The following is a 24,780-nucleotide window of genomic DNA, read 5'->3' as shown; positions in this document are numbered from 1 at the left end:
ATTCCCCCGAATGACGCCGGATTGCGATTTAGCCATTGTGGGAAGGGCACCCCTTCGACTTAAGAAGGGCCACGAGGTCCTTGTTGTTGGAGGCGTACTGGAGAAGCAGTCACGGCCAGAAACTACTTACACTTGAGTACCTGTACGTTCCTGGACGTACCCTCAGTTGGGCCTGGAGTTCATAGCAATTCACGAACCCAAAATCGATCAAGACGTTCTTACCCAGAGCCAATGCTAATGCCGATGTGAATTGTACATACAGAGGTACTGCAACCCGATGAAAATATCCTGCTCGACTCACGAAGTATACCTCAGTAGTATTTTCAAAATACCCAGGCCTAACCAACCCTAACGCCATACGCTCGAGAATGGAGTAAAACTCAATCAGCAAGTCGATAGCTAACGAGGGTATCAACACGATGACTATTTGTGCTGAAGCTCCGTAGTTGCACCTTCTCGCCATTCTCAATCTCCTTGGGATCGCTATCGCCCCATTCGACCGGGACTTCCGAGTCGGCGTCGGCGTAGACCAGAACGTTGAAAGTGCAGTTGCCATCCAGGACGGGCAAGAAGGTCACCGAGGCCGTGATTTGCCGGAAAATGGCTTGAATTTCCTCCTGAATTTCCTTCTCCGTTTTCTCGTGCGTTGGGGCCATGTCGGCATCACTGTAAATGGCAAGGCTTAGTGGGAGAGACGATACAATGTTATGAGCGACAACATACCCCGGTGCAGCATTCTCTTTGTCGGGCTGCTTTTTCAAGGATCGGCCTTGTGCTGCCTTTCCAAGGATTTGCACCTATAGAGGTCAGAAGCAGCTTGCGGATACTGACCGAATCTTGCCTCACATCAAACTGCCATCGTTCTACATGTTCTCCCGTCTCTTTGCTTGTGATAACCACGACTAGCTTCGAAATCTTCCCCCCAATCATCCACTTGTTCAGCTGCGACATGATCTTTTTGATGTAGGCGCGGACTTGATCGTCGGCCGTGACTGCGATGCGTCAGATCCCGCCACTCCAGAGTAACCGATGATTCTAACCGAGCATGTTGAGGCCATATTTCTTGACCCTGGCTATGATCAGCGCTGGCGCGTTCAGGGTCCAATGTGTGAACTCACGCTGTGAAGTCTTCTGGTGGGTAGACTCCGCGCTGAAAACTGAGTCCGGTCAGCATCGCTCAGGGCAGGAGGTAGAGGTTTACGGACAGAATCGTGTTGATGGAGTATTCAAACTGCGGCCAGTCAGCAAGCAATTCTCAGCCGTCATGGCTCCGGGGGATCGATATCTCACAAATTCAGCCACCAATTTAGCTGATCCTGTTGTTTGTCAGTCATCGAAAAATTACCTTGGTCCGTCCGTCCAAGTTACCTTTCAGGGACAGCTTATGAACTTTGGATTTATCCTCTTTGGACGACATATTGAACGACTGTCCTGATGAAATCGTACTCCGTACTATTGTTTAGGAGAGTGTTTATCGCCGTCATCCCAGGTTTCCTATGAGACGAATCAGCCGATATGATTGGGTGAACAGGAACCAAAAGGTCAATAGCTGCCTCTGATTGGCTACTTAGTTCTGCGCCGAAGATAGTAGAAAAAAATCATCGAGTGGGAAAATCTCTCGTCAGGAACCAAAGATAGCAAATTTCTGAATCAACACCGCCCGTACTCTGTCGGATTCCGCCGAATGCAGCTATCTCGATGCGAGGATGCCGGCAAGTGCTGAGATGGCTGAGTACATCAACTCGGTACCCAGTTACTGGGCTACCATCCAGTCGCATTCGTTGGTCTGAGCAATGCCGGTCGTTCACAGCTTCGGTCGCCACGCAGGCCCGACAGGCCCAGACCGCAAAGACGGTCTCCGATCTCGAAAAGCGCATCGCAGCGATTCCAATTGAGCGATACCGGAATTTCTGTATCGTCGCCCACGTCGACCATGGCAAGAGCACGCTATCGGATCGGCTTTTGGAACTCACTGGCACAATTCAACCTGGGGAGAATCATCAGGTCTTGGACAAGCTGGACGTCGAACGCGAGCGAGGGATTACTGTCAAGGCGCAGACCTGCACGATGCTATACAACTACAAGGGCGAAGACTATCTGCTGCATCTGGTTGATACGCCTGGCCATGTGGACTTTCGCGCGGAGGTGTCTCGCAGTTATGCCAGCTGTGGAGGTGCATTGCTTCTCGTGGATGCGAGTCAGGGTGTGCAGGCGCAGACCGTTGCCAACTTCTACCTGGCTTTCGCGCAGGGCTTGGAGCTGATTCCCGTGATCAACAAAGTGGACCTGCCATCGGCCGAGCCAGAACGGGCCCTGGAACAAATGCGGACTTCATTCGAGCTAGATACCAGTAAAGCTGTCCTTGTGTCGGCGAAGACGGGGCTGAATGTCGACAAGATTCTACCATCCGTGGTGGAAAACATCCCAGCGTGAGTGAAGACACTGATCTGTTCATGATGCTGTGCCTACTGACCAGCCCAAGTCCCGTCGGAGATAGCAAGAAGCCTCTGCGTATGCTTCTGGTAGATTCCTGGTATTCGACGTACAAAGGCGTTATCCTTCTCGTTCGGATCTTCGATGGCGAGGTCAAGGCGGGTGACCATGTAGTTTCATTCGCCACGGGATTGAAGTATATCGTGGGTGAAGTGGGCATCATGCATCCAGAGCAAACACCGCAATGTGTTCTTCGTGCCGGGCAAGTGGGCTATATCTACTTCAACCCGGGCATGAAACGCAGCAACGAAGCCAAAATCGGGGACACATTCACTCGGGTTGGCTGTGAGAAGGTGGTGGAGCCGCTACCGGGCTTTGAAGAGCCCAAAGCCATGGTCTTTGTGGCTGCGTATCCGACTGACGTGGACGATTTCGACCGCCTGGAGGACAGCATCAACCAGTTGATCTTGAATGATCGCAGCATCACGGTTCAGAAGGAGTCGTCTGAGGCCCTGGGCGCTGGGTTCCGGCTTGGCTTCTTGGGCACTCTGCACTGTTCCGTGTTCGAAGACCGTCTCCGCCACGAATACGGCACCAAGATCCTGATCACTCCCCCCACTGTTCCGGTGCGCGTAGTTTACAAGGATGGCAGAGAGGAGACCATCACGAATCCGGTCCACTTTCCGGACGAAGAGACGCTCCACCTGCGTGTTCAGGAGGTTTTAGAGCCTTGCGTCCTGACGACACTGACCTTCCCAGACGAGTACCTGGGCCGTGTGATCGAGCTGTGCGAGGCGAACCGCGGAGTGCAAAAGAGCCTGGAATACTTCACATCATCGCAGGTCATCCTCAAGTACGAGATCCCGCTCATGCAGCTGGTCGATGATTTCTTCGGCAAACTCAAGGGCTCGACCAAAGGATACGCCAGCATGGACTACGAGGATGCGGGGTGGAAGCCCAGCAATATCGTGAAGCTGCAGCTGCTGGTGAACAAGAAGCCTGTGGATGCAGTATCGCGGATCGTCCATTATAGCCAGGTGGAGCGATTGGGCCGCCAATGGGTGAGCAAGTTCAAGGAACACGTTGAGCGACAGATGTTTGAGATCGTCATCCAGGCGGCGGTGGGACGGCGCATTGTGGCACGCGAGACCATCAAGCCGTACCGCAAGGATGTTCTGGCCAAGCTGCATGCCAGCGACATCACACGACGGCGCAAGCTGCTGGAGAAGCAGAAAGAAGGCCGCAAGCGGCTCAATGCCGTCGGCAACGTGGTAATTGACCAATCCGCCTATCAGGCGTTTCTTTCGAAGTAGCCCTCCGCCTACACACATATATATGTACAGTATGTTTATCGGCATGTCTCCATGAGAATGTACATAGAGTAATCATTACATGCATGTCAAAAAGTTGATTGTGTAGCCTACGATTGGCTGTGGTTTCTTTTTATCTTCCTTTTCCAGGAACTTACTTTAGTGTACGACTACTCGTACATGTGTATGCTTTCCGCCCGTTATCCAGGAACTGTGCACGGTTTGCATGGAGTACGGGTATTTACGACAGCAGCTGCGGCGTTGAGCGTGTTTATCTGGTACTAGTAGGTACCTACCTACCTAGGTACATCTAATCCCTTCTCTCCTGGGCTTTCCGCCCTGGCTCCTTTGCGGATTCGAGGTTTGCCATTGCAACTTTGCGAGGGGCGGTGGAATCGGATCGTCAAACAGTTGTTTGATCAACTCCACGTTGAAAGGTAGGCTGTGTATTACTACTCGTACGGAGTACTCGTAGGGTGTATGTATTCGGTTCAGTTAGGTAGGCTGAGGGATTTGTTGTTATGTTGCTGACTCCCCTCCCGAGTCCCTTTCAAGTCATTCCCTGTGTGCTAGGTATTTCCCAGTGCCTCGTAGATGGCGTTACCGGCTGGCTTCTCTTACTGTTTCATTGAATCGCCCGTTGATCAAGTACGGAGTACTCCGTACCTGTTGTGGACGACCGGTCTAACCCCGCTGGGTAAGACCCGGAATAATTCACAGCCGCAGCCCTACGGGGATTGGACCAGGTCATTGCCAAAAAGGGGATAGCACCAGGGACACGTTTGATCGTGGATACGGTAAGGTTAATTAATCTGCCCAAGTGGCCCCCGTGCATTGTGCAAACGCGCAGTGGCCAAGAGGTTGCAAGCAAACCGGTGAATAACTGAATATCCGCAAGACGCCGTTTGAATTACATAGTGATATGAGAATGCACATCTAAAAAACAATATCGATGGATGGATTGATTATGGGAGTCGATACCTAGCTACAGTATCCCATTTCGCACGAAATTGCAAGGGGCACGTTTCCCAACATTCAACAGGGATCCAAGGAGGCCAGCTGCCAGCCGGTTACCGCGCAGGTTCAGTGATGCCCTGCAGGCTGTGTCTGTGAGCCATTTGTGCCGAGAACAACTCAACGACACACCACTCTGACTCGAGTTGACACCGTGCCAGAGTCCAGAACTCCAGATTGGCAGCCATACGAGTTCAGAATCGTACAATAAAAAAAAAAAAAAAAAAAGTAAAAGTAGGCGTTAGCTTGGCGACCCTTAACCTCTGTTCGTTCCGCCACGTGCCTAGAAACGCCAAGCGACCGTTTTTTGGTCGCTTTCTTGGGAGGTGTCCCCGACTCCCTAACTACCTACATTAGGAAGTTGATTTTAACTAAGACAAGATTCTTGCATCTGACCACCATACCTACGGCAACATCCGAGTACACTATGAAAGTCTTAGGAGCCAAAGCTTGGTTCATAATTTGGCTGTGCACCGAAGTACATTGGTAGGTCAACAGGTACCTGCTGAAGGCTCATTATAGTGTTCAAGGAACGAAACATCATTCAAAACTTCGTCGTCACAACAAGTTCCACCAAGCCCTCACCGACAAATCGCCCTCCATCACCGACTTGAAATTCCAAAACATATCGGGCAGGTAAAGGCCCAAGAAACGCCCTCGTATCCGGAGAAGCGCTTTAGATGCAGCACTTCCAGGAGCCATCAGGGCAGCCGAAGTCCCAGAAGACGCTGCGGTAACCAGAAGGGCAGTTGGGCCTGGCGCAAATGGCCGGCTTGCTCGGGGTACCCTGCTGAGCGCAGCCAATATCTCGCTTCTCGACGGGCGCAATGGCTTCACCCGGCGTCGCCTCGGATGGCGCAGCAAGGGTTTCTGGAAAAGGGGTGGTCAGCAACGAAGGCAAATGGAAACAGAAAGGAAAGGGGACCAACGCTGGGCGGCAAGGCTAAAGAGAAGATCAATGTTAGTACCCATTTTTCTCTCATGAGAGAGGTGAGTGGTGAAGTACGTACCCAAGGAGGGCAACAGCGACGGTAGTGAAGAACTTCATTTTGGCGGAAGGTGATTGAGAGTTTGCAGAAGTCTTGTTTGGAGATGAGTATGGCAGATTGAAACTGGCTCACTCGCTCGAATAGGCTGACTCTGTTGCTTCTGTTGTTGAAGAGTTCAGAGCGGGAGAGGACGCGATATTTATCCCCACGACCTCGTACGCTGCCTTCCATTCGGGGTATTTGCTGAGAGCAGATGGACTTGACGTTCTGGAAGCAGCGGATCAACGTGGACTAGCCAATCTAAACATCACAAAAGGATGAGGTTGTGTTGAAGCCGTACTGCCTCTGCATCTTTCTTCGCCAATGGTGTGAAATCCTGCTCGTATATGCGTCCAGCTTGGCCCAGTGGCTTCATTGCTCCATGCTCCAAACATTTCGGAGCAACCCAAATACGACCGATCGACACAAACCTCTCGTATCCAACGTCAACTTCATCGAGGTAACAGGGCTCCCATTCCTAGGATATGATGCTGCGTTACGTCAATCGTATGCATTTAGGTAGTCCCAAGTCCCATAGTCAAGCTTGTGATAGTCTCGCAGCTCGTATTCGGTCGTCATCGAACAGGCTCGTATATGGCTTCTGTTGTGGCAGAGGATCTCATTGTGATCATGCTGCATCGTCAGACAGCAGCGTTGTCCATCAAGACATTGAAGGTGCTGCCGAGCTGCACGCCTGCAGCGGGATGAGTCTTGGCATATCAATCTCAGATAGCACTTCCTCCTTGCTTGCCAGTCTGCTTCGAGACCACAGAGAAGCTCGATACATAAGTTAGTCGCCATACTTAAGCCATGGATTATGGACCCATGGGATCTGCATGTGGTGCCTGGCTCTCCTGTTCTGTGGCCAATCGCTCAACAATGGCGAACCAAAACCTTGCATGGACGGTGAAACTTACTGACTTGGGCAAAGAATTGTGGTCCCTCCAGCGCCATCTGTACCCAAAAATGGTGCTCCATACTCTACTCCATACATACTCGTATTCTCGAACTTTCAACAGTTTAGTTGTCGATCCTTCTAACTAGCCAAGTTGTGCGGGGACTGGCCACCGTGTACTCCGTACCCCTGCCACGGTCTCGATCTTAGGGTTACCCCGCAAGCTGGGGTATGTACAAGGATCGTCGATCGTTTCTTGCTCCGCCTCCGTTTGGCGACGAAGCCAGCAGCGGAAAGGATCTTCAGAGGCTCGTACTGCAATCAGTTTGCCCAGGATGCCATGGACGCGAAGAGACCACCGCGACCGTGACGTCTCGCAAAAGATTTCCCCGGTGGCTGCCATTACATACGGTGCGCAACAGAGTATGTATCTCTCTTGACTTTGGCCCTTCTGGCGGTATTCTCACACACTATGACTCAAGAATAGTCGTTGCACTTTTCCTAGCATCAAACGGTCGCAGCATCTGGATGACGGTCCATCTTGTCGGTCAACTTAGCCCGTTCTGTTTCCACGTGCGTTGTTCGTCGTGTTGGTATTGCATGATCGATGGGAAGAATCCCGTTCAGCTGCACGGTCCCTGCAAGTCAACACGAGAAATCGCAGCGTGAGAAGTAGTCGATGGGGCGACTGCAAAGCAGTGAATTATTTGATTGGCCCAAGTTGCACATGTAGACGGCGAGACCTCGAGGGATCAGCACTCATAACGCTGCGTACGAGGTTGTAGTGACGTGCTACGCTTATTAGCGTGCGCTCGTGGATCGAAGAGGACCATGGTACATCGTACAACTGATGACGGTCGGTTTCCACCAAAATTCTCTTGGAAAATCTCAGATTCCCGAGGCTCATGCCATGGATCAATAATCGGTACCCGAGGCAGCCCCGTCAGGTGACTAACTGCCTGTGATTAATAGCCGGTACAATGCTTGCATGACGTCCGCTCTCTCATCCAAGAGTTTCCCAACACATGGCATCCATTGCTCAGAGAAACCATGAACCCCAGGGCAGGTTAGCGCACGACGCCGGGATCGTTCGCAAACTAATTCGCCTTCGCCCTTCGAGAACTGCTCATCCAAAGCGAAGAAACTGCGGCAATGGGTATCCTTGGGTTTCGTGCGAACATGACCGGTCTAATCCCAGAACGGAGCGAATCGTCTTGTGTTCTCCGGTACCAATTCTCCCACCTAGTTAGAGACAGGGTTCAGGACTGGGATTTGGCCTCGGCTCCATAGAACTGTCCAATCAATACAGTAAGACGATGTTGGAGTTCGTTCGCAGCCGGAGCAAGGTAGTAGTCACCAATCGGTTCACAAGAGGAAGGACGACAACGTCGACAATCGGATTAGGTGGAAAAGAAACAGATAGTCGAAGGGCGCCCATTACTGAGCCTTCAAGCCATGTCCAGGGGAATGACAAATCTTCAGACGAGATCCATTAGACACTAGAACATAACGTGAAAAGTTCTTCCGCGATTGCCAGTGGGATGAACGAGCAGAGCTAGTTCAGCTTTCGACGAATCGCTCCCGACCTCTTCATATTTTCACTGTTAACCAAGTGCGTTTGTGAGTCTGTCGACGCTTTCGAGGGTGTGTGGGTGCCCAGCTCCAAGCATCTTCAACTGGCGTTCCAGCACCTGCGAAGCATCGTCTCCGCTTCCCCATGATTGCCTTGACGCTTGAGAAGTTAATCGATACTACTAACGCTGACGAGGGTGTATGGAGTCTTAGGCTCCTGCACTTTCTCCTTGACCTCTAGCGCCCGCCGATGCATTGCCTTGGGTTCGTCATATTCGGCCGAATTGAGAAGAACTAACCAAAGGCTGTTGACGCTGCTGAGGGTGACTGGATGCCCAGGCCCCGGCACTTTCTCCCTGATCTCGAGTGCCCGTCGAAGCATTGCCTCGGCGTCCTCAAACTTGCCCATATCATGAAGCGCTATCCCAGGTCGTTGATGCTGATGGTGTCTAGATGCTGAAGTCCCAGCACCTTCTGATCAGTAGCCCGCGCCAATGCATCGCCTTGGCCTCCTTATACTTGCCCAAATGAGAAAGGACCACTGCAAGGCTGCGAATATCGTTGACGGTCTCTGGAAGGGGTCCCGGGACCTTCTCCCTGATCTCTAGTGTTCGCCACTGGATTGTTTCTGCTTCACCCTACTTTCCCAGATCACAAAGGACTATTACAAAGTTGTTGGCACTGCTGGGGGTGTCGGGATGCTCATGCCCCAGCACCTGCTGATCTGGAGCGCTCGCTGAAATATTGTCTCAGCCTCCTCATATTTGCCCAGACGAGAAAGGACGCATCCAAGGTAGACATTACTGTTTGGTGATTTTTTAGATCACTCTATCATGAGTCCGTCAGCCTGTTACCTTCCATTTTCTACTATATCTAATGGTCATTGGCTTACTTCTTGTGCATTCTGCGTGCCGAAATAGCATTGTATCGCCATGTGAACAGGTCTCAGAAGTTGACTGTTCTTGACCTCGGCAAGTTCCGCATTCCGCCTACGGGGAAGACTGCCTGATTGTCTGTTTGATGGCGTCTTCGAGAGCTTTGGCAGAGAAAGCTCCCGGGGATTGTGAAAGGAACCGCTAAGTCCGTTTCTGACTAAAGGCTCGCTGAGGGATTCTTCGATATGCTTCAATAGGATCATGGACACTCATCCCCAGCCTGTCAAGCATTATTGCAACGATTCTGAGATTGAGTCAGCCAGCTCTGCTGGAAAGAACAGAGGACCAATACCTCCCCGTGCTTGTGCCCCCGATCAAGTCAAAGTACTCACATGGACGGGATACATTTCTGAGCCCCTCGGTTCTCGTATTTTCTCCATGATTTTCTCCAGGATGAGGAGGCCTGAGAGGACTCGAATCCCACCTCCGTCTCAAGTCGCAGTCTACCTAATCCAGAGACTCGGCGCGTGGTATCATACCGAGAGAGGTTCTTCAACAACAGATTTTGTTCACGTAGCAATATCTTTGTTTCTCAATCATCATCATACCCCGCAAACAAGAATTTGAGCCACAGAGGGCTGCCAGCCTACTTGAATCGTCTGGACAACTTGGTAGAACAAGGCTGACGAGCAAAATACACCCTACGTAGTACGAGTTCGTGTCTCCGCCCAAACCCGCCAATTCTGTTGGCCAACCTTATCCATGATGCTCGGATAAGCCTGGATGGCGTGATCGTCTTCGAGACAGTTCATGGACAAAACGCTATGATCCATCATCGCTATATACGAGGACATTCTCCTTCACTCGTAGGAAGGGGTTTGTCGCTGTTCGACTAGTTATAGTGTACAGGGAGTACCTTGGGCTATGAGTATATATACCTGGACTGAGTACTACTCCGTACTTTGCTCTTTCCGTCGCTTTCGTACACGGAGTACTCCGTAGTACCATACGCAAAACAACCAGTCTGAGACCCTATAGTGACAATTTGACCAGGTAACTACGAGTACTCCGTACGAGTACATCGGGAATCATAGATTGACCCATGGTACAACGGATGATCGTCGGTCTCCACGAGAAATCCAATGGAAATTCTCTGTTTTCGAGGTCATGCCCCGGATCATCAACGACCTCTACTCGTACATACAGAAGCGGTGCCTGAGGCAAGCCGACTGATCGATTCTAGAATTGCTCAGCGAGATTGGGTTGCACGCGTGCAGTGATTCCAGCGAATGGCGATCGAGGGCCGTGCTCTTTCTATGCGTGGCCATTGTGATTGGCTCGATAAGGACTGGCCATCTGTCCTTCTATTGGACAGGATTACGTATGCCATTTCCGATGCCCAGACCGGTCTAACCCCGCTGGGTAAGACCCGGAATAATTCACAGCCGCAGCCCTACGGGGATTGGACCAGGTCATTGCCAAAAAGGGGATAGCACCAGGGACACGTTTGATCGTGGATACGGTAAGGTTAATTAATCTGCCCAAGTGGCCCCCGTGCATTGTGCAAACGCGCAGTGGCCAAGAGGTTGCAAGCAAACCGGTGAATAACTGAATATCCGCAAGACGCCGTTTGAATTACATAGTGATATGAGAATGCACATCTAAAAAACAATATCGATGGATGGATTGATTATGGGAGTCGATACCTAGCTACAGTATCCCATTTCGCACGAAATTGCAAGGGGCACGTTTCCCAACATTCAACAGGGATCCAAGGAGGCCAGCTGCCAGCCGGTTACCGCGCAGGTTCAGTGATGCCCTGCAGGCTGTGTCTGTGAGCCATTTGTGCCGAGAACAACTCAACGACACACCACTCTGACTCGAGTTGACACCGTGCCAGAGTCCAGAACTCCAGATTGGCAGCCATACGAGTTCAGAATCGTACAATATTACATAGTGTAAGATTCGATGTAACAGACTATTGAAACTAGTAACGTACTAGCCAACCAAGAACGTCCTGCCATCCGATGAGACATTTGGTGATTAATGATTGGGCCATTCGGTCAGAATTTGCTTCGTTGTCAAATTATCTGAAACGCAATTTCCTTGCAAAAACCAGATGTGCCACTTTTGCAGCTGGTTTCGTCCCTCCGCCCTCCTGGCCAGGGATCAGGGGCGTCGCCCTAAGGATTTTAGCGTCAGCTTCTGATTGCAGCCGACGACCCGCCTCGCCTCTGCCAGAGCCCAGCGTTCCCTCCACACCCGCACCCCGTCAAAGAAGTCCGTCTCTCTTTTTCCTCTTCTCGCTCGCTTTTCTCCAGTCACTCGTTGAGATTAATTACTAGGTACTTGATTACTTTTTTTTTTCTAGCCACCACCACCTCCTCCTCCTGCCATTCATAACTCCCCGTTGTCCGGTCCCGTCCCTGTCTCTGCCTTTCCCCCTTTCGCTCTATTCTCCCCCGACCGATTTGACTTGCTCGGATCATCGCGAGTGCCACTGCGATGCCCGGATTCTGAACTCGATGGCTGCGTTGCGAGACCATGATTCCTGATCCGTGAAGCGTGTCCATCCCATCTAGAACCAAGGGCGGACTAAACGGTTGCTACCGCCCAGACCCCGTCAACGCTCTCGAGAATCCGTGTCGCGACGAAACTCCCTTCGCCGAAAGGGGGGACTCCGGTGTCGATTGGGTTACCGTGGTGCATTGACTTCTTGGATTCATTCGCTCGTTCTGTGACCTCGAGTCGTTGACCGGCTCGACCCTTTTTTGCTTTGTTCTATTCTTGTCGCTCTTTATCCCCTCCCCCCCCCGAGTAAAGTGGTTTTTGCCAAATCAAAACCTCCTCGCACCTCCATCACGATGGATTCACCAGATGGTATGTGCCGCTGCCATAGTCCATGTTCAGAATTTCCCATGCTGACCACTCACTGCAGTCATGATGGAGTTCGCACGCCGATCGCTCTTCCGGCGCTGCATTCCCTGTCCGGACGAGCCACCCAAATGCAACTGTGCACCGGATGAGACCTGTACTGAGATAAGTCGATCGTGCAATCAATGTCCGACCACAACATGTCTCAAAAATGCCGATATCCACGGCGGCACGTCGACCAATACTGGTGGCTCGGGTAGTAATGCCGGAGCAATCGCGGGAGGCGTGATTGGAGGGTTGGCCTTTATCGGCATCGTCACCTTCTTAATATGGTGGTTTGTCATCCGGAAGAAACGTAGCGTCATCATCGAGCAAGAGAAAACTGCCGCCGCGCAAGCAAATCAAAGACCACGGTCCATGCAGTCGATTGCGTCGACGGTCTTCACGCGAGCGTCCAACGTCATCCAAATTGCCTACATCCCCGGTGTCACAAACCGACCCAGCTCTTCTGCCGGCGCGCAACCGGATCAGCACTTCTTCGTGCCTGGCGATCTTCGAAACTCGCAGTACTCGCTGGACCGCCACAGCATTGCGACCAGCCTGGCCCGCAGCAGCGTGGCAACCACCATTTATCGAAGCGATGCTATTGTCAGTCCCGTGCCTGCGCAGCAGGCCATGCGTGGAAAGGCGGCTGTGATCAGCGTCAAGTCGGGTGCCAGCACTCCGACGGACGCGCAATCGATTCGGACCATGGATGCGCCAGCGGTCCCGGCCATCACCGACGCCCAGTTGAAGAAAGCAGGCCTGGTCGGCGAAGGCGGCAGCACGATTGTCGCTCGGTCTATGATTGCGCGCCCGGTCAATGTCACCAAGTCCAGCCAGCCCAAAGTGTCGACCGTGTCGGAGGAGACCGGGACTAACTCGAGCACTGATCGATCCAGCAGCGAATCGGCAGGGTCCCACACGCGCGCACAGCAGCTCGACAACGATTCTTCGTCGTCTGATTCAGACTCCTCCTCGGACGAGAGTTCTTCGTCCGAGAGCGAAAGCAGGAGCAGGCATGTGAACTTGCACAATCGAACTGCCTCAGCAGACGCTCCCGAGGTGGTCATCCAGCTGACGGACGATGCAGGTCCGTTTGCGGACCAGGCTAGCTCCGCTCTCGCCTCGCCAACAACATCGACGACCTCATCCGACCTGAAGGACGACAACAGTGCCGTGTCCTCGGGACGATCGAGCAGCCACCATAAATCGGATTCCATTCACCGACAGCGCTTAGGTGTGGGCTTGCACCGACCGGGCGATGAGAACAAGGCGCGAGACCGAGCGCAGAGCCCGTTCTCCGACGAGCATGAAGTGAAATAGCGGATCGATGCGGTCTTGAGTTTCCCGCTTCCTCTCAACTTTACGACTTTATTTTTTTTTTTTTTCCTTTCCTTTCATGTGTACAATTTTTGCTACCGGGATTTTGTGGTTTCGTGCTGGATTTGCTGATCTTTTTGTTAAACTTTGACAGTTTTCGGAACGGAATGGGACAGGCGGAGAAACTTCATGGTGCTTTTTCTACCCTTTACTCTCTCTTATCCTCTTTGATTCCCAGCGAGCTCGAAGCGAGCCGCTTGACAATTTCCAATGTCTTTGTCGATTATTCACCTACGTGATTTTTGTTGACCAGACTGAGTCCTGTTACAGAACTGGTCGCGAAGTACGAGTATGTATTATCAGCAGGATGAATGGGATTCAACATGTCCGCATGGACTTGACAATCATGTCGCGACCTTCGAGGTTGTCAGTAGAGACGATTAATTTACTGGAGAGGATTGCTCGCGGTGTCCGATCATGGATTGATCATTGCAGACCATGATGTTGTTGTGTACTCCGTACTCGTACTCGGTAGATTATGCAACAGGGTTCCTGTACATGGTCATCTCTCGAACATTTTGTACAGAGTACTCCGTACTTTTCTCGATTTGGAGATTCATGATTGTCCGCGATTCCAACAGATACCATCAACCCTCACTTCACCGGTCTTTATGCTCATCGACCCAGTAACCTGAGGCAGTCCTTGCAGTCAGCAGCCAAACACCAACTGAGTCTCGAAAGCGCCTTGCACCAGAATCTTGTCAATCACCATTTCTGTGAATCTATGATGAGTTGTTTGCAGAGAGGAATGCACGTTGACCGACCAAGGCACAGTAGCTCTCATTGGGTTTTGTTTGTCCGAAGGATACTGTACTGTAGGTAACTACTAACCGAATTTCAATGGCAATAGACTGCACGAAGGAGAATCCACTCTAAGTATCAGATTCGTCTTCCACAAAGTACTGTAAAACTACTCCGTTTCCTTGAATGAACTCTCACCAGCCTTTGCATGTTGTAGATCATTAATTGGTTCGATGAGTCCTGACTGTACACGGTCTGTTGACCGATCTTGATCGAGATGTCGATTGCACGATTACCTATCCGATCAGATCAGATCCTTCCACAGCAACTTCCCTCAGTTCCTCCATATCCAGAGACGCGGTGTGTTTTCGTTGATGCGAAATTGCAGTGTCTTCCAACGACCAGATCGTAATCCATACTGGGGTCGAGCTGGGTACTGTAATCTTCTGTTGGGTGGAGGTCCAGACAAGACTGGGGTGCGGCTGGTGTCTCCAGCTGTGCTATTTTTAGCCTGTCCACCGCTGATTTCCTGGTGTGACTGTCGGTATGTATGTATTGAAACGTACGAGTACAAGAACATGACCGGACACCGCAGAGAACCCGTCCACCATCGCTACTTGATGGTGACAACAAACAAGAGGATTGAAATCAGAGCAGTGCGAATTCTCGATTGTGCTCAGAGTACGACGTGAAAAACCACCTGCAGGACTGGAATGGATGGACGCAACTGCATGGTGAAAACACGTAACCTAACCTTGGTTATGAATGTTGGTTGCTGATTGGCCATTGCGCATATTTTTACATTCTGGCAGTAAATTAATCTAATTACGGAAGTTGACTATGAAGTGATCGATTCCTGATGAAACTCGAGTGATAATCGAGACTAAAGAAGGAATTTCAGCATCTTGTCCAGTTCGATTCTCGGAGGACCTGTGCCGAATTGATGCAGGAATTGGGTACATTGTACGGGGTTTGTTCTCCCTGCTTAGAATCCAACTCGTCCGATAACTTACTGTCTCAATGACGGGAAAACAGCCTACTCGTAGTTACAATACATACTCCGTACGGAGTAGATACTTACAGTACTCCGTACTCGTACTCGTACTATCCCGCCTCACCTCCAGCCGAAACGTGGAGGCCAGCGGGTTCATGTCTCATCCACCAATCAGGAGTGAAGCACAACGCAGCTGGTATCGTAATCGACTGGTACCGTGGTTCGTACGGAGTAACCTATTCTTCCACTTTCCAGGAACCGTCACATCCTGTTTGTAGCCGATCTGGTCAGGACAGATATCAACGCATCCTGCGCAGAACCACAGAAAGCATCTGTCACGTGGCCAATGTGGCACATGGGAACACGAGTCGGCACAATACGAACCGCGCAGTGGGAGCCGCATGTTGTGTACTACGGTAGTTATGTATTAGTTAAGTATGTATGATGACCTCTGATTGACGGGAAACTCTCCAGATTTCAGCTTCAGCTGGTAAGAGGCGATTAGATTACGGTAAATTTCAGGCTGTGGCGTTTCCTGTTTAGGGCAAAGTACCTTGGATTGTCAACTTGCCGGAAATAGAGCTGAGCAGCCACCTGGACCCCCTTCTGACCAACCAAGCCACGGTAAGTCAGCTCTGTCTAGTCTTCCTCTTCTCCTGGTGAGGAGAGAAATCCGATCAAGAAAAAAAAAGAGAAAAAATAAAAAAAAAAAAAAATCAAACAAAAAAATAAAATAAAACCCCCTAAAAGAAAAAAAAAAGGCCAACTTCAACACCACCACGCCTTCACGCATTCCACCTTTTTCGCTCCCCTCGATCCTGCTCCCAGGATCTTCGTTCGTCTTCTCCCAGAGGCCTGAGGCGGGTTCTTCTCTCGTCTGCCCTGCCTCCCTTACCCCCCCCCCTGAGCCCTGGCGGCTTTGTTTCCCTCGGACCCGGTGTTTGTTGTTCCTCTTCCATGCTCCTTTGATCCCCGTCCGTCGTGATTCAGTCTGGTTTGACGTTGCCTTGTCTGGTCGTCGTTGACACGTTTTCCGATTCTTTGTTCGCCGACGAATCCGCTCCACGACCCCCTTTGATCCTCAGCCCGTCAGCCCGGCATGGCCTACCAGGGCTCTCATTCGCCAACGGGCAATCCCTCGCCCTACGGCGACGACTCCCATCATATGCAGGACTTGTCCCATTCCAATGTGAGTAGTATCTTTTTGTCCCTCGAGACGCGATGGGTTGTGTTGACGTCTCCTGCAGTACGGAGACGATGAAGCGTCTCGGTCCCTGCTCAACCAAGGTCCCTTCAACGGACCATTCGAGGATCCCCACAGCCGCTCCGCGTCCCCAATGCGTCCCGTCTCGCGATACAGCCTCACCGAGTCCTATGCGACCAATCCCTCTAACACGTCCTACCAGGATCCCTATCAACAGGGTAGCGACAACCCGGCGGCCGCCTTTGGCGTGCCCGGACGCGTCGCTTCTCCCTATGCGCGCAGCGAAACCTCGTCCACCGAGGCCTGGCGTCAGCGGCAGGCGCCCGGTGGTGGTGGAAATCTACGTCGTTACGCGACCCGAAAGGTCAAGCTGGTGCAAGGCTCGGTCCTGAGTGTGGACTACCCCGTGCCCAGTGCCATCCAGAATGCCATTCAGGCAAAGTACCGCAATGACCTCGAGGGCGGCAGTGAGGAGTTTACGCACATGCGATGTACGCCGATGTCCACGCTGTTTTGTTGTGTTTTTTTGACGCGGTAACTGACCAAGGCGCCTTTCCGCAGACACCGCCGCTACCTGCGACCCGAACGAGTTCACGTTGCATAACGGTTACAACTTGCGGCCGGCCATGTACAATCGGCACACGGAGCTGCTGATTGCCATCACCTACTACAACGAAGATAAGACGCTGACCTCCCGGACACTGCACGGTGTCATGCAAAACGTCCGCGACATTGTCAACCTGAAGAAGTCTGAATTCTGGAACAAGGGCGGCCCGGCATGGCAGAAGATCGTCGTCGCTCTGGTTTTTGACGGAATCGACCCATGCGACAAGGATACGCTCGATGTTCTTGCCACCATCGGCGTGTACCAGGATGGTGTCATGAAGAAGGACGTTGATGGGAAAGAAACTGTGGCTCACATTGTAAGTCAACTCCCCGCTTCTACACCGACAGCCGGACTAACTCGGCCCAGTTCGAATACACCACGCAGCTCTCCGTCACGCCGAACCAACAACTCATTCGCCCCACCGATGACGGTCCCAGCACTCTGCCTCCCGTGCAGATGATCTTCTGCCTGAAGCAGAAGAACAGCAAGAAGATCAACTCTCATCGATGGCTCTTCAATGCCTTTGGCCGAATCCTGAACCCTGAAGTCTGCATCTTGATCGATGCCGGTACGAAGCCTGGCCATAAATCTCTGCTGGCTCTGTGGGAGGCCTTCTACAACGACAAGGATCTCGGTGGTGCTTGCGGTGAGATTCACGCAATGTTGGGTAAGGGTTGGAAGAACCTGATCAACCCACTGGTCGCGGCCCAGAACTTCGAATACAAGATCTCCAACATTCTCGACAAGCCCCTGGAGAGTGCATTCGGATACGTCAGTGTGTTGCCCGGTGCCTTCTCGGCCTACCGCTTCCGTGCGATCATGGGCCGACCGCTGGAGCAGTACTTCCACGGCGATCACACTCTGTCGAAGCAATTGGGCAAGAAGGGTATCGAGGGCATGAACATCTTCAAGAAGAACATGTTCTTGGCCGAGGACCGTATCCTGTGCTTCGAGCTGGTAGCCAAGGCTGGCTCCAAATGGCACCTGTCGTATGTCAAGGCCTCCAAGGCTGAAACCGACGTGCCGGAGGGTGCTCCCGAATTCATCTCGCAGCGTCGTCGTTGGCTCAACGGTTCCTTCGCCGCCAGTATCTACTCGCTGATGCACTTCGGCCGGATGTACAAGAGCGGGCACAACATTGTGCGCATGTTCTTCTTCCATATTCAGCTGCTCTACAACATCGCCCAGCAGATCTTGACCTGGTTTGCGCTCGCTGCCTACTGGTTGACGACTTCCGTCATCATGGACCTGGTCGGCACGCCTGGCTCGTCGAATAATAACAAGGCCTTCCCCTTCGGCAACAAAGCCACTCCCATCTTCAACACTGTGGTCAAGTACGGTTATCTGGCCGTGCTGCTGCTGCAGTTCATTCTGGCATTGGGTAACCGGCCAAAGGGCTCCAAGCATACCTACATCATGTCGTTTGTGTTCTTTGGCCTCGTCCAGATCTACGTCATCCTCGATTCCATGTACCTGGTCGTGCACGCGTTCTCGGGGTCGGCGCCGATGGATTTCGATACCCAAAATGGCGTGGGAGGATTCTTGAAATCGTTCTTCTCCACGTCGAGTGCGGGTATCATCATCATCGCGCTGGGTGCCACCTTTGGTCTCTACTTCGTGGCATCGTTCATGTACATGGATCCATGGCACATGTTCACGTCGTTCCCGGCCTATCTCCTGATCATGTCGTCCTACATCAACATTTTGAACGTGTATGCGTTCTGCAACTGGCACGACGTGTCCTGGGGTACCAAGGGCTCGGACAAGGCAGATGCGTTGCCGTCGGCGCAAACCCAAAAGGACGAAGACGGCAAGGGAGCCGTGGTCGAAGAAATCGACAAGCCGCAGGCCGATATCGACAGCCAATTCGAGGCGACCGTGAAGCGGGCCCTGACGCCGTACGTGCCGCCGCCGGAGAAGGAAGAGCGCACGTTGGAGGATTCTTACAAGAGCTTCCGCACCAAGCTGGTCACTGCCTGGATGTTCTCCAACGCCCTGTTGGCGGTCTGCATCACCAGCGAGGGTATGGACAAGTTCGGTTTCACCAATCGGGCCACCGAGCGGACCTCGAAGTTCTTCTCTTCGTTGCTATATGCCACAGCTGCGCTGTCTCTGGTTCGATTCATTGGAGCATGCTGGTTCCTGGGCAAGACGGGTATCATGTGCTGCTGTGCGAGACGATGAAAGGAAAAGAACAACCCCGAGAGCTGAAAAGGTGGAAGGGAGCAAGGGCGGACACGATGATGATGATGATGGCACACAGCAGATTGCAATTCCAGTTGCAAACAAGCTCCGGTTTATCCTGTGCGATTCATCGGTTCTTCGTGCCTGTCATCCAGGTCTCTCTCCCCCGCATGGCCCAGTTCTGGCTTGTATCCTAGATTAATGTAGAGTCCAATTTGTTTGTTTTCTTTATTTTTTTTTTTTTTTCTTTGCTTTATCTTTTCTAAAAAACCCTCATCCGTCAAAGCTGTTGTTTTGTTGTTTGTGTTATCGTCGTTGAATGGAAATGTCTGTCAAAGTGATTGATTCAATGAATCATGAACGTTCGTATGATCCATGAACTTGCTAGATAGGAAACCCTATGATATGACCTATTCCAATGAATTCGTTAGGATCCTTGTCCTATTCTTTCAAGCTTTCAAGATTTTGTAGAGATCTTGTTTCGTTCGGGTTTTTTTTTTTTTTTTTTCGTTTTTTGACGCTCCCGAGGAATCAATATATCCATCACAACAGATAGATCCATCCATCCTCAGAAATCAGAAATCAGAATAACCCAAAACATTTCCGCTAGTATTCTCTAACAATACTACGATATATATTAACTACCTCTTTGGAACTAGTTGATGAGCCAAATGTATCTTTATTCGGAGGACTGACATTACTGACATTGATGGGCATGCAGGGTTGAATACTCGTAGTTGTGTTATGTATTGGAGATAGTTACATCACTGTTCCGTACCTAGTAGTTGTTGTCGTACAGATTTGCGAAGAACGGAGGATCCTGCTTTTTAGTACTATGAATCTATGCATTCTCGGTGTTACTTTTCACAGATCACATACAAAAGATGAGGGGAATTATCAGAGTCAAAATTCTTAGCAATCAATAGTCAATAAATAGTCCACGGGGTATGTTATCCATAGTGATTGCAATCAAATGCAAGTGTACACAGTAGAAAAAGAGCCAACACCCCAACATGCAACAAGTAAAAAAAAAGCAAACTTTTCCCTGTCGTAGGAAAATTAAAGCCCCAGAACCAAAACCTCTAATTAGGGAGTACACCTAATTAAACCGATAGAATGATGGGAAAGAAGAAAAAAAAGGTTTCGAAGATCGATTAATCTAGCGGGTCGTGTCTGAACGTGCAGTCTTCCCCCTTGAGGCATTTGCCTTCTCGCCAATATCTGCAGGGCACAGAGCCAGCCTTGGGCTGTGATAACTCACTCAGGTTAGCGTTGCTCGGATAAGAAGAAAGGACGGACGGTGAAGGGAACTTACGTGTCGTTTCGCTTTCGGATCCACGTACATCCGTGGCCGCTTCTGGCGGTCGTCGTGCGGGTTGTTGATGTGTCCCATTTCGCGCAGTCGTTTGCGCTCCGGATCTTCGTAGATTCCGGATGCCGTGGAAGGAGCCGTTGACGATGAAGTCGAGGACGCGGACGTTGATAATTGGGCCTGAATCAGCGGTTGCGAGGTTGGCTGTGGTTGTTGTTGCTGGGGGCCACTGCTGAGTTGTGAGATGATGGCCGCCAGGTTGGGGTTGATGGCCTGCGGCACCGTCATGGGCATGGGTGCTGCCTGCTGCAATTGCTTCTGCGCGTTCAGCACCGCAAGGATCTTCTGGAAATCGATCGGCTGCCCCGACGGTGTCGGCATCTGGGGAACAGCGGGCACCTGCGGTATTGATACCGGCGGTTGCCCCTGCTGTTGCCGGAAGAGATTCACTGTCCGTTCGAGGTCTGCGAATGGCCCCGGTGCCGGTTGGGTCGGCTGCGCCGGTTGAGCTGTTTGCTGCGCCGTCTGAATGGATTTGAGGAGACTTGCGATATCCAGTGGCCCGTTGGGTATTGTCGGCGCAGTCGTTGCCGGTGCCGTTGTTGCGGTCGACGGCTGTGCTTGGGTTTGCGAGCCATTTCTCATCGCAAAATACCGAGCAGATCGAGCCTGAGGAGTGGTTGGAACAGTTGGCCTCATTGAAAAGTGAAGAGTAATGGCATTGATATAATGACTTACCTGGACACGTTCGTCTGGCTCCCCAAATGGTGTTTCCGTGGTTGCAGGCTCGTCCTCTGAAGGCGGTGGTGGCTCCTTGGGCGACCACGGTACATCGGCAGGCGATGTGTAAAACACCATCAATGAGTTTGCCTCGCGTTGCTCCTGGGCCAGTTTCTCCGGACTGTCCGGCTCTTGAGTGCCACCGCGCTTGATAAAATTCCTCTTCCGGTCCTCCTCGGGCAGCACATCCAGGTCGATTTCTGGAGCTATGTTAGCATACACCCAGCTGATGGACTAACAACGGGAACATACCGTTAGGAGCCCGATACTCTCCAAGTGTCTCTTCCTGAATCCCCATCTCCTCGTCCTCATCCTCTACTTCCAAATCTTTGTGCAGCTTCAGCATACGACCTTCGCCCTTGATATCTCCCGCATCGCGCCTGAGATGGTCGTCGGGACCAATCTCCTCTTCTGGGTGATGCGTGAAGAGCCGCACCTCCACCAGACTGTCGTCTGGTTTCCAGCTGACGCGCAGCTTGCGTCGGGCTTCCTTGCGTAATCGCTTCGCTCGTTCTTCCTCCGTTTCGGAAGGACGAGTCTCTTCCGGCTTCGTTTCCTTGGCCTCGTCCGGCTTGTTCAGGCCGGCCAGGATCTCGCCGAAAGACAAAGCCGGCTTTTGTGCGGGCGCAGTAGTAGCCGGAGAATCTTCTTTCTTCTTCTCCGCTGATGTCTGATTGGCCTTCTCCTTGGCAGCGGCAGCCGCTCGTGCCGCGTTCGACGTGCCGGGCCTTTTCGATGCTGATGTCAAGCTACTGAAGAGAACCGTAGGCTTTGGTGCCACAATAGTGGTTTTCGGACGAGCTGCCGGAGCCATGGATGTTTTCCCGTCTGTCGTGCCGTCGGGACGTTTCCCGGAAGACCCGACCGATTTGGCAGTGGAAGCTGCGGGCTTCGCCGTGGTCGACTGCAGAGTCTTCTTCATCGCCGGAGCACCGTTGACCTCTCCCTCGCGTGGACGTTTGACTCCGGTGGTCGACTCCGCACTGCTACTCGCCGGAGTCCCCTCCTTGCGTGACGAAGCATCTTTGGATGCTTCACTCCTTCGTTTCGTGGTTGCTGCGGCATTGTCCAGGATTTTCTGACAAAGTTCCTGAACGGGTTTACCACCTTTCTTCATGATTCGCGGGAGGAGTTTTGCAAGGTTGGTTTTCTGGAGGATATCCTCATCAACGGTTGTGAATTGTGACAACAGCTACATCTGTCAGTGAACTGATTTCCGCGGGTCACCCGTGGAGAATACAAACCTTGAGAATAGAAACCGTCAAGGTGCCGTCAAAGTCGGCCGCTTGATGGCGATCTAGAAGGAAGGAATACAGAGCCGAAACAGCCACTGGGTGTTCTCCTAATCTGAACTCATCAAGTCAGCATGGAAAATTAGGAAACCTCCGACAGGCAACGATGTTTGTCCTTTCGCCAGTTTGTAAAAGCCATCTAGCAGCGTGCATAGCCTGCAGAGAATGAAATCCCCACACAACGGCTATTGACCGCCGATGTGTAGAGGTGTGCCTAATGGCTTTCAAGCACGATTGAAAGCAATGCCGTTATCCAGAAGGAACGGTTACGTGGTAGTAGTTGATTTCGCTTCAGACTTCTACACCCATGACGAGGACAACAATCGACTGCCATCTCGGTGAGGACTGCACACGGGAAAAGGACATACTTCTCAACGATGATTGGATGACCCTTGTTCAGGGTCGCGTTGATGACCACCTCCATGATCTTCCGCTGCGCAATGACTTTCTTCTTCAGCTCGGCTGCTTTTTCGTTCTCGGATTTATTCTCGGCGTCCTTCATTGCCTGACTCTGCGTCTTCCATTCATCTCTTACGGCCTTGACAACATCTTTGAAGGCTACTAGAGCGGTCTTGATTTTCTCAACTTTGGGACGCCTATTTCTAGGCGCCCAGACAGCGCTCAAAGTGTCATACTCAGCCGCAGCTTCAGGATCTGTTGGCCGCACAGCAGGCAGTGGAGACGGTTCTTCAGGCTCTTCAATTTCTAAGTCCGAATCGTCCGAAGTGCCACTATCCGAGTCCGGCTCGGAGGACTTCTTCGGATCTTTGGACGCTGCTGGTTTCTTGATCTTCGTTTGCGTGGTCTTCTTCTTTGCAGCAGGTGCGGCTTTACTTTTCGCAGCATCGATGGCTCCTGCGTCAAATTATATGAGCACTCTCATTCTGAAGGATCGGGAACGACATAAGACACCTACCATTCACACCGACCGCGGGTTTGCCTTGAGCTGCAGGTGCCAAGGCTGGAAATGTGGAAAAATGACCAGCAGTGCTTTGTGGAGCAGCAACCTGCTTAGGAAGTGATTGTTGCGTACTTACTGGCCCCGAGGCACTCGGGAAGACTTGGTAGCTCCTGAACGTAGTTAGTACTGAAGGGCAGACGTTCAAACACATACTCACCTCGGATCGTTGGGCCGCTCATAAGTCGAGGCAGCCGGGTTATAGAAGAGGAACTGGTTCTGGGAGTCGCCCTGTGACTGCTCTGTGGTCGTTGTCGGTGTCAGGTATTGTGGGTTGATAGTGTTTTGGAAGCCAACGTTGGGACCCTGCTGCTGAAAATTACCGGGGTATCCCGTCCGTGCTTGATCCCCATAACCGGCAGGCAAAATGAATTGATGGCCTGCTTGGCCCGGAGCATTTGGCGACGCAACCGATTGCTGTGTGGTGGCCTCAGGACGCGATGTGAGGTTCGGTGGAGGTACATGAGGTGGCTGGAAATATGATTCGGAGAAGGTGAAAGGCTGACTAAGAGACAGATTGTCGAGAGGCCCGAGAGAGCGATTGAATCCTGCCTGGTCTTGAGGATAAGACACCTGATAGTGTTGTTGTGACGGCTGGAGGTTGTAACCATGCCCAGATGTGATTGTCGGATTTTGGTCCCATGACTGAGGAGAGGTCGAGTACAAATCTCGCGACGGCTCGTTCTGGCTTTGGATTTGGGATTGCTGGTCTTGCTGCGGTTCCGGGAAAACTGACTGGTCCCATGCAATGGAGTCCACGGGCTGTTGCTGTTGTTGCTCCTGCGTCTGCGAATCGGCTTCCGGGTACAAGGAGACAAGCGGATCCCAGTACTCTGCAGACATCGAATCCTGCCCTACTGTCTGTTGACGGATGGCCGGCGACTCACTCTGGGTCGCCGTAGTGGTCTCCATTTCGGGCATGGATGCAGCGGCGCCAACTGGGTCACGTGATCGAGTCGGGGAGCAGTGCCGCTTTAAGGTACCCAAACAGGAAGCCCGGACGGAGGTTCGTGGGCTCACTTCAGGAAACCAACTGGATATCCATTCACCTGAGAAGAAGCAGGCCCTAGCGAAGCTGAGATTTTCATCGAGTTGAGGATCTCAAGCTGGGGGTGTACAATGCGTGCGGTGGAGCAAAAAGCGGCACGACGGCAGCAGTTGGGAGAAGCCTTAGTGTCGATGTCGTCCGCCTTTTTTAAACACAACCACAGGGTCAATCAATCTGTCTGTCGGGGGCAGCAGCTTCGAGATGCATGAAATACACCCGCTTGTACAGTAAAAGTAG

The 24,780-nt window shown here is 51.9% G+C and overlaps 7 protein-coding genes across 7 annotated transcripts; 3 read left to right on the top strand and 4 right to left on the bottom strand.

Moving 5' to 3' along the window:
• Positions 1 to 380: 380 nt before the first annotated feature.
• On the bottom strand, positions 381 to 1,417 carry VTN31DRAFT_2359 (uncharacterized protein; the record flags this gene model as incomplete). Its single annotated transcript, XM_069402518.1, has 8 exons — positions 381 to 666; positions 724 to 797; positions 847 to 992; positions 1,041 to 1,069; positions 1,119 to 1,157; positions 1,206 to 1,231; positions 1,291 to 1,316; positions 1,369 to 1,417. The coding sequence occupies 8 exons, from the start codon at positions 1,415 to 1,417 to the stop codon at positions 381 to 383; spliced, it is 675 nt and encodes a 224-aa protein (XP_069257144.1).
• A 281-nt stretch (positions 1,418 to 1,698) lies between these two features.
• VTN31DRAFT_2358 (uncharacterized protein) lies at positions 1,699 to 3,746 on the top strand (the record flags this gene model as incomplete). Its single annotated transcript, XM_069402517.1, has 2 exons — positions 1,699 to 2,429; positions 2,483 to 3,746. 2 exons carry the CDS (start codon positions 1,699 to 1,701, stop codon positions 3,744 to 3,746), a joined length of 1,995 nt encoding a protein of 664 aa, XP_069257143.1.
• A 1,687-nt stretch (positions 3,747 to 5,433) lies between these two features.
• Positions 5,434 to 5,805, bottom strand: VTN31DRAFT_2357 (uncharacterized protein; the record flags this gene model as incomplete). Its single annotated transcript, XM_069402516.1, has 3 exons — positions 5,434 to 5,627; positions 5,687 to 5,700; positions 5,768 to 5,805. The coding sequence occupies 3 exons, from the start codon at positions 5,803 to 5,805 to the stop codon at positions 5,434 to 5,436; spliced, it is 246 nt and encodes an 81-aa protein (XP_069257142.1).
• Positions 5,806 to 6,286: 481 nt separating this feature from the next.
• On the bottom strand, positions 6,287 to 6,779 carry VTN31DRAFT_2356 (uncharacterized protein; the record flags this gene model as incomplete). The annotated part of the gene is made up of 2 exons (XM_069402515.1): positions 6,287 to 6,644; positions 6,703 to 6,779. 2 exons carry the CDS (start codon positions 6,777 to 6,779, stop codon positions 6,287 to 6,289), a joined length of 435 nt encoding a protein of 144 aa, XP_069257141.1.
• A 5,212-nt stretch (positions 6,780 to 11,991) lies between these two features.
• VTN31DRAFT_2355 (uncharacterized protein) lies at positions 11,992 to 13,366 on the top strand (the record flags this gene model as incomplete). The annotated part of the gene is made up of 2 exons (XM_069402514.1): positions 11,992 to 12,007; positions 12,066 to 13,366. The coding sequence occupies 2 exons, from the start codon at positions 11,992 to 11,994 to the stop codon at positions 13,364 to 13,366; spliced, it is 1,317 nt and encodes a 438-aa protein (XP_069257140.1).
• Positions 13,367 to 16,257: 2,891 nt separating this feature from the next.
• Positions 16,258 to 19,153, top strand: VTN31DRAFT_2354 (uncharacterized protein; the record flags this gene model as incomplete). The annotated part of the gene is made up of 4 exons (XM_069402513.1): positions 16,258 to 16,347; positions 16,406 to 16,853; positions 16,924 to 17,285; positions 17,336 to 19,153. 4 exons carry the CDS (start codon positions 16,258 to 16,260, stop codon positions 19,151 to 19,153), a joined length of 2,718 nt encoding a protein of 905 aa, XP_069257139.1.
• A 1,154-nt stretch (positions 19,154 to 20,307) lies between these two features.
• VTN31DRAFT_2353 (uncharacterized protein) lies at positions 20,308 to 24,416 on the bottom strand (the record flags this gene model as incomplete). Its single annotated transcript, XM_069402512.1, has 8 exons — positions 20,308 to 20,400; positions 20,469 to 21,134; positions 21,204 to 21,445; positions 21,498 to 22,437; positions 22,490 to 22,592; positions 22,906 to 23,392; positions 23,454 to 23,608; positions 23,656 to 24,416. 8 exons carry the CDS (start codon positions 24,414 to 24,416, stop codon positions 20,308 to 20,310), a joined length of 3,447 nt encoding a protein of 1,148 aa, XP_069257138.1.
• Between the last annotated feature and the right edge of the window lie 364 nt (positions 24,417 to 24,780).

This window comes from Thermomyces dupontii (assembly GCF_041956625.1).
Source record: "Thermomyces dupontii strain NRRL 2155 unplaced genomic scaffold VTN31scaffold_12, whole genome shotgun sequence".
Classification (NCBI taxonomy): Eukaryota; Fungi; Ascomycota; class Eurotiomycetes; order Eurotiales; family Trichocomaceae; genus Thermomyces; species Thermomyces dupontii.
The sequence above is the reverse complement of the archived record's forward strand: the minus strand, read 5'-3'. Positions and strand labels throughout refer to the sequence as shown.